Source organism: Cicer arietinum, chromosome 2, assembly GCF_000331145.2.
Source record: "Cicer arietinum cultivar CDC Frontier isolate Library 1 chromosome 2, Cicar.CDCFrontier_v2.0, whole genome shotgun sequence".
Taxonomy (NCBI): Eukaryota; Viridiplantae; Streptophyta; class Magnoliopsida; order Fabales; family Fabaceae; genus Cicer; species Cicer arietinum.
This window is the reverse complement of record NC_021161.2, coordinates 2,170,861-2,179,278: the sequence shown is the minus strand read 5'-3', so window position 1 is coordinate 2,179,278 and position 8,418 is coordinate 2,170,861. Positions and strand designations below refer to the sequence as shown.

Here is an 8,418-nt window from a genome sequence, read left to right as displayed (position 1 = left end):
CTCTAAATTATAGATACGACTAAACGCACGGTTGTGCTGCATTCCACTGTGAATTCAAACACACGGACACCAACTATATTATCATTACAGCTGATTAAGTTTCATTGTATGATTTTGCCATATAATGAATCTCATGATACACTATGCTTATTTAGTTTGATAAACGAAGATATTCGAAAGAAAGGTGTGGTCATTTTAGGTCATGTAAAGCATACAGCATAAAGTCACATTAACCCATTAAGGATATTTGGTTCTATCTTTTAATTAGTAATTGATGAACAAGACATTTTGAAAGAGAGCAGAGTAACAAAAGATGGAAAAATAGTGTTGACAATTGAGAAAGTCCAGGGGATGAGGAATATTGAGGAAAAAAAGTTGATTATTTGTTACTTTTGAATGTTGTGCGGGAATAATATATTATTTCTTTCTTAATTTATTAAAAACAATTTTCAAGGTTTTCATTTTATTAAATGCCATTTTGTCAAGTGGTAATAATGATGCTTATAGAATGCCTATGCATAATATAGAATTATAAAGTACCAAACAAATGTGATCATTAATTTAATCTCTAGGTATAAAATTAAGAGTCCTTAAAAGTGCTCCATATTTCCGAAAGAATTAATCTTTCCAATTGCGCACAGATTATAATCTAAGAAAAAATAGTGCACCGAAATGGTATCAGTAACAAGCTCCACATCCCTACTCCTTCAGCTACATCGACCAACCAGGGAGAAGTCATTGAAGACAGTCATGTCATCATCACTAGTTGCCAAGACCTGTAATTAGGTTTTTCATGGAAACTTTGACAAAACAACATATCTTCTTTTACCTTCTTTCTAATACTGATATAGTTATATTATATATGTTTCAATCCAAAACGACTTGAAGATCAGATATAAATTTTGTCGCTTTTACCATCAAATATTTAATAATCAAGCAATGAACCAGTGCTCAGATTGAGTGTAAAAGAATAACTATTGTTCATATTATAAATTAAAGTTGTAAAAAAATTATTATAAATTAAAGAACATTGAAAATGTAACTATTGTTTCTAATATCTACCAACTAATTGTAAAAGAGAAAGATGAAGTAATCATATATATTTGAGTACATAAGGAACAGCCAACCAACAAGAATTAAGAAACGTAAAAAATAAATCCAATGAATTTCGTGAGAAGGGAACTTAGAGGAGCTTCTTCCTCTCAAAGAATGTCTTCAAATGCCATAGTTGCAAACCAGCCACCGACAAGCAAACCGCAATTGAAAGGAAACTGAATGTGAACATCTTGGAGTTGGTTGATTTGTTAAGATCTTGCATTTCTTCCTCCCTATGTTGGACATATGGATAAAAAGGTCATCAAAATTTCAGTCGAAAACATAATTAGAAAGAAATAGAAACTCTTATGCTCTGATAGAGTGCATCACCATGTGACGCCAATGCCAAAGCCATACAAACTTTAAACATAAACTAGTAGCATGCCATCTGGATATCCAACTATTTTCTATCTATATCTCGGCTTATCACTTTCCACTCCCATGAGAACCATACAGGAAAACATGTAAGCAAAGAAGCTTCATTCACAAAGATGAAACAAAGGAAACATGTTGGTGAAATATCAAACAGCTTTTTTCATGATCTACTCATGATTAGAAAAGAAGATACAGTAAATGACAAGAATATTCTTTGTTAAACCGGCTTGACTTCTCTAAAACCATTTCTTTTTCTATCTCATTGTTCTAAGGGGTTTGCTATGCAGACATAGGGATTTATCTCAATGGATCTCAAGGAGAGGGACAAAATTAGATGAACAATAGGTCACTTTTGGTTGGCACGGCAAAAGGAAATAGTTGATCTAATCCATTACAGTAGCCATGCATGTATTTCAGTATGGAAATGGAAATAGGTAATGCAATGCATTATTTATCAGAAATCAAAAGGTAATGAATGCAATGCAATAAAAGAAATTTTGACGAACTCAAAAAAACACCATTTCCATCAAAAAATCACATGGACAGCCATTATATAGTAGATGAATTATGTAATAAAAGTCATGACATTTTATACCTTTCACGAAGATAAAACATCTCATCATGGATGGATGAAACGGTATCATACAGCTTCTTCAACTCAAATTCCATTACCTAGACAATGGGATGATATTTCATTATTACCAAATATTCAAGAACAAAAATACTTAAAATCTATATAAATCAGAAAGGTGAAACAACTTAGGGTGGTATCTAGAATCAGCTCACTGGTCTGTGTTTATTCATACAAAATTTTGTAGATAGCAAGCAAAGAATTATAACAACAGGCACAAATAAACAACAAATGTTATTACTTGTGGGATTTGACATTTTAAGCAAGAAAATTGCACAGATAAAAGTAAAGAATAAGATAGCTAAGATAAGAGTTGGATTCTAAACCGTGATATTACACGAAATCTGGGTTACAGGCACATCCTTTCTCATACAAGTTATGCCATTCCTTGTTTTGTCTATGAACACAACCTGAACTACATTTTCATACAAATGTCTTGGCATTACATCACAAAAAAATAGCTGAATAAAAAAGATAAGCTAAGATTTAAAAATATTAAAAGAACCAATATAGGAAACCAATAACATTTTGATATTATATTATCCATCAATTAATTATCAACAGTTTCAACAAGTAACCAATTAAACCAAGACAGTACTATTATGTATTAGTGCAGCGTAGCATCACTTAATAATCCTGCTGGTGTCCAAAATCATTCAAATGGAAAATGATACTTTATTTGGGCACCATATGTAATATATTTAATTTATGGGAAAGAAACACCATTCAGGCAATATTTCTAGAGGAATTGCAAATGGATCCATTGGGTGGCGTTACCTGCATTGATTCAAACAAAGCCACTGGGTTCTATGAAAGGCCTAAATTTTCAACAAATCCATTTGGACAACAATGCTGTGAAATAGGTTCTATCAAAAGTCTAAGTTTTCAATAAATCTATTCAGATTCTCCTAAGTTTAGTATAAATGTATCATTGGTTAATGTAATTTAGATTAAAAAATGTTTTCCATTGGCAGTAAGTTTGCCATTATAGATACAATATCATCAATATCCATTCTTGGGATCGGCTAGTAACTATTTGCAATAAAGCACACCAAAACAGGGCTAAAATGCAATAATGATAACAAATTACCAATAACACACATACAGATGCAAAGTCAAAGAACAAAAGTACACTACTACTTACTTCAATCTGCCCTTTCTTGGCAACCTTAGACCAGTCTTTGGCAGCAACCCCAGATCTCCATTCAAATTCAATGGTCACAGTTGATGGGGCCATCCTACTATCCGGTATCCAAAAGCAAGCCGTGTAATCACCGCCCTCTACTGCAGTAAATGCAAAATTACCCGATTCCACATGATCCCCATAGTGATTACTGTTCCCATGAGGTGAACTCACCTTGCATTTCCAAAAACACACCAACAACAAAGTCAAGCCACTCCACGCACAATTCACACTCAGGATTACATACAAGGAGTAAATAGTAATTTTGATCTCTAAATATGTGAGTCACTGTCACTATAGTCCCTAAATATATGAAAATCACCAAAACATCTCTAAGTGTATCTTTTGTTAGTAATTTTATGGACAATTGACTAACCAAAAAGCATCAATTTAACTTACGAAAGACACATTCCGAAGTGAATAACCTGGAAAAAAAAAGCATTTATGTATGTTTTTATAATTTTGATAAATTCACAAATTATTGCCATAACACCTCGTATATTTAAAGGCCGAAATGACGGTTTAGTCCCAAACTTAGGAACCTTATTCAGAAACATTCCAAATTCAGAAACCTTATTGTTATAGCTAAAAAAATTACAAATTACCAACAATTTGGGATTCAACTCCCTCCTTCTTTGGATAAAGATTCAAGATTTGGCAGTGAGGTTCACATATATTCCCTATCCAAAACCTTATAAATAGTTTCTTTTTCATTTTTATAAGGTTAATTCATAGTCCAAACAAAAGAAGGAAAAAAGAAAATTAACCCAAATTTGGCACACATAAAAAGTAGGGTTAGGTAATTAAATCACAAACTTTCTTTTTTTGTTTACCTTGATAGTGATCTTGTGAGTATCAGGAATTGGGTACCCTTCATTAGGATTAACGACACTATACTTTCCTACGGTCATAGCATTGCTCTTAATATCCTCTGAAATGCACTTAGTGTGACCCGATTGAAGCTCGAATCTCATCGAATTCACGAAGCTAAACGTCGATGTTAGGGTGAGAATCGAGAGAAGAAGAATTGAATTGGACATTGATGCGATTTATTGTTCACAAATTTGGGATCGGAGATGGAGATTAGGGTTTGAATGGGAACGGAGAAGAAGGAATCAAAACGACAATGGGAAAAACTTCGGAGAACTCAAGACGAAGAAATGTAAAGTAACGAACGGAGTTTGGCTTATTCGTTACGGTAGTAAACATTTGCAGAGATTTTAAAAAACCGGTATAATTGATAAATTAAGGACACTTTGTTTCAGATTCTTTTTAAAAGTCATTACTGTTTCAATAATATAATTTAGAGATTATTTTTTTAGAAAATTTTATATGTTGTTTTTGTTTGTTAGACACAGTAAAAAATAATTATAGAAATATAATTATAAAAAATAATTTTTTAGAAGTTACTAAAATAGTTTCTCATTTAAACTATTTTTAAAATTATTTTATAATTCTGATTTGTTTTTTAAAGTTATAATAAATAGATAAAAAATTTGAAAATTCATCCATATTTTTTTAAAAAAAGTAATTATTTTACTAAAAAAATGTAACAAATACATCCTAACTCTTCAAAAACTAAAAGAATTGGGATTGTTCTCTTTAAAGGAAGATATTATTTATTAAAAAAATGAGGAATTATAATTAACAAGTAAAAAATTTATTATTTAGAATTTTTGTATATTTGTTTTGCTCTATTTTAGTTTAAGCGCTTTTTAATTGAAACTTCATAATAATTTTATTAACAACAAAACTTAAATATATTTTTCTTATATATTTTTGTATGGTTATTAACTTAACTAATTATGATTTTATTAAATTTATAACTTTTTAAAGTTTATTATAATTATAAAATATGTGTTTCATGTTAAGAACTATAAGAAAACAATTAGTGAAATTCACACAAGTTTTTTTTTTTTAATCCTTGTGTCTCATTCTATTATATTTCTAATGTACACTAAATATTGACCAAAATAAATGTTATTCATATTTTAACATATATCCAGTGCTATCTTAGAGTCATAAAACTGAGCGTCGCTTTGTTTTATTGTTTGTACACGTAGCAGATGAAAGAGACAAGAAACATTTGAAAAAGTTTAGATAGAGACTAGTTTATTATGACATATCTCATTACACAAGCATTTAAATTAGTGTATAGATATACTTACAAAAATAAATTTTAATATAATTAGTTATTTACATCTTATTTCAACAAATTTCCCAAAATACCTTATAATATGTGTTTAGTTAAACTAAGTTTGATATCTTTTGACAAAAAGAAAAACCTATATGAAACCATTATTAATTTAAATATTTTGGATATATATACACATAACCGCAAATGGAATCTTTCCTACAATTACAACTTAGCAAAAGAATAAAAAAATTTAAAGAAAAAAGATGAATTTATGAGAGATATTGAGCAAAACAGAGTAATTTTCTCTAGGATTGTTACTTGCTAAGGTTAAATTTGGTGGTGGTATTTCACCATCAATTTTAGATTCATGTATTTTTTAACATAATCCGTTACAATTGTTAAATCTCCCATAATTTTAAAAGGAAAAAAAAATCCAAGACAAAAACAATTGTTTTGCATGCCCCCACTTTTTACAGCTTTTCTATTCCATTTGATGCCAATCACTGATGCAAGCTATGCTTGATAGTAACACCATCTTCTAAAGTTTGGTGTTAAACTTAAACATCTAATTGTAACAAGCATACAAAGTTATATATAAGTGAAGAGTGAAAAAAAACAATGTTCAAGTATTATTTTCCAAATTAGATGCTAAACAAAATACATCTCATTATTTACGCGTATAATTTACTCTTTATTATGCCCACAAAGAGATAAAATTTCATTTAGTTTCAACTAACAAGTATGAAACAAAACAACCCTAAAAGAAAAAGGGTTAGTCATTGTCCTCTTTATCAGTTCCTTCCTCATCTTGCAAAGTAGCCGGAGAATTTGCTGCAGAGTTTTCGGCAGTTACAGCGCCATTGCTATCATCATCTTGGTTGCTAAATAAAGAAGAAAAGGAAAATGGATTGCAGGTCGAGCTCGCTTTCTGAAGACCCTTTATGGCTCTCATAGCGGCAAGAGTGCTACGATATAAATGAACGGTTTCCTCTCCGAGAGTTGAGGATGCCTCAGGCTCAGGTAAAGTATTTGATGCATTATCTATTGATGGTCTAGACTCGCGTTCTGGATGAGAAGTTGATTGAATTACTTCTTCTTGTAGTGGAAAGAGTAGCTCAAGATTTTCCTCGCATTCGTGAACCAGCCTTGTCAGAGACTCGGTAGTGAAAAAAGGTTGTCGAAGAACAACTTGTGTGAAAGGGAGACGCAACAACCCACCGGTTCTTTTATCATACTTTTTCAAAATTTTAATTAGTCCTGTTGAAGTGGAAATATGTTAATGTCAACATAATCAACAATTATCAGAAATAAATCCCATCAAACATATACAATAATTTATATTCAAATATATGAAGGCAACACACATCTATACTCTAAAGCACATACACTAACATCAAGCATTCACGAAATTGACACTGACATGTAGACACCAGTATGTCATCACCTGTGTTGGGATTGTATCAGACACCGGCACATTGTCAAGACACCGAACACACCTTCAATCTGAAGTGTTGGTACTACATATGACATAATTAGGTCAAAGCGATACATATTAATTAGATGTTGTACCTGCAAAGTTTAAGGAACTGTAGTTTTTTAGAAGCACCATCTCTCCATGGATGGTAACCAAGTCCTTCCTAATATCCATCATTTCTTCACTAAATTCACAATCATAAGTGTACTTTTCATTCTTAAAGCTTTTTTCTTTGAGATGCTCAATTCTCTCTTTGAGTTCCTGTTCAAAGTTGCAACAAATATCAGGAAAAAAAACAGAACTGTGTGTTGTGAACAAACAACATTATAATTGAAATATATTCTCTAGGGATTAATCAAAATCTAAATATTTTACATTGATCTTTAAATGAACATTTGAACAATGGTAACTTTCACCATAAAAACAGGTTATAAGGAAAGAACAAAATATGACTTCAAGGACCTAGTTTCCCTTCAGTACGGATAACCATGTATTCAAATTCGCATATGACATCTGATCTTAATCAGACGACTCATATTCTAACTTCAGAAAAGGTTCCACTACACAATGTCGAATTATGGACGGTATGAAAGACTAGTATCAGACAGTCCAAATTCGCAACAGAGTGATTGTGTGACTGAATGCAATCCAATTTTCTTCTGCATATTGATATTTATTATTGTATTTTTTGCATATTATTATTATTAGAAATTATAAATTGAAAATAGTATACAAGGGTAAATAAGATTGGAAAAGTGATAAATTTATGTTACTCTTATAGGATATGGAAGAACACAACACAATTTGATGTTCCATAACACATGTCTATCTATGCAGCACCAACACTACAAATTGAAGACAAGTCTAGTGTCTAAGCATATCACACTGACACAACTATGAAACTTATAATGAAATTCAATCACTTCTACTTTTTCAAATTACTTTTAGTGTCTACCTATCAGTGTCGGTATCATGTCATATCTATGTAGTGTTCGTTTGTTCGACGGCAAAACACAGACACATATAATTGCATTCAATCACGTTCATTTTTTCAAATTACTATCAATGTCTATGTATCAGTGTCGATATCATGTCTAGTGTATGTTTCAGTTCTTCATAAATGCCTATATATACTTAAAAAAAATTAGGGTTTGATAAAGGCAAAAACTTTCTCAAATACCCAATTGAGCTAAAAAAACAGAACTTTCTAATTACCAATCACCCAATTCAATAGAAACAAACAAGAATCACAAAAGGGTTTTCATCAATTGCAAATAAAAAAAGAGTCAAAAACCTGAAATCTGATAACAAACTCTTCCTCTTTATCAACATAGAAATCATTGAATTTTTCAAGCTCTTGATTAAGAATATTCAGGAACCAAGATTGCAAGATGTTTGGAGAAAAGGGTTGTTGAAGAAAGTGAAGATGAAGATTAATGGGTGTTGTTGTTGTTGTTGTTGTCGGCAAGTGATGTTTGAGAAGCTTCTTCAATGGTTTGTAACATAGAAATTTGTCTCTCCAT

General features: G+C 31.1%; 2 protein-coding genes across 2 annotated transcripts in view; both read right to left on the bottom strand.

The window, feature by feature from the left end:
• Positions 1 to 961: 961 nt before the first annotated feature.
• LOC101494851 (transmembrane emp24 domain-containing protein p24delta9) lies at positions 962 to 4,620 on the bottom strand. Its single transcript, XM_004489359.4, has 4 exons — positions 4,118 to 4,620; positions 3,246 to 3,458; positions 2,066 to 2,142; positions 962 to 1,328 (listed from the first exon to the last, which is right to left on the bottom strand). The coding sequence occupies exons 1-4, from the start codon at positions 4,322 to 4,324 to the stop codon at positions 1,184 to 1,186; spliced, it is 642 nt and encodes a 213-aa protein (XP_004489416.1). The 5' UTR covers positions 4,325 to 4,620; the 3' UTR covers positions 962 to 1,183.
• A 1,407-nt stretch (positions 4,621 to 6,027) lies between these two features.
• The window catches only part of LOC101492263 (SPX domain-containing protein 4), a 2,575-nt gene continuing 184 nt past the window's right edge, over positions 6,028 to 8,418 (bottom strand). The window contains exons 1-3 of the mRNA XM_012712625.2: positions 8,190 to 8,418; positions 6,991 to 7,156; positions 6,028 to 6,678 (exon numbers count right to left, since the gene is read on the bottom strand). The exon at positions 8,190 to 8,418 is cut by the window's right edge and continues 184 nt beyond it. Of these exons, the coding sequence (XP_012568079.2) occupies positions 6,194 to 6,678; positions 6,991 to 7,156; positions 8,190 to 8,418 (880 nt within the window). The 3' untranslated portion in view covers positions 6,028 to 6,193. The remainder of the gene's footprint in view (positions 6,679 to 6,990; positions 7,157 to 8,189) is intronic.

Bases quoted from the DNA above. Each gene is read 5' to 3' on its own strand.
- LOC101494851 (XM_004489359.4), bottom strand. From the start codon at position 4,324: ATGTCCAATTCAATTCTTCTTCTCTCGATTCTCACCCTAACATCGACG. The intron at 3,459-4,117 runs GTAAACAAAAAA...TGGAAATGCAAG, and splicing joins CTCACAAGATCACTATCAAG to GTGAGTTCACCTCATGGGAA. The intron at 1,329-2,065 runs GTATAAAATGTC...TGTCCAACATAG, and splicing joins ATGTTTTATCTTCGTGAAAG to GGAGGAAGAAATGCAAGATC.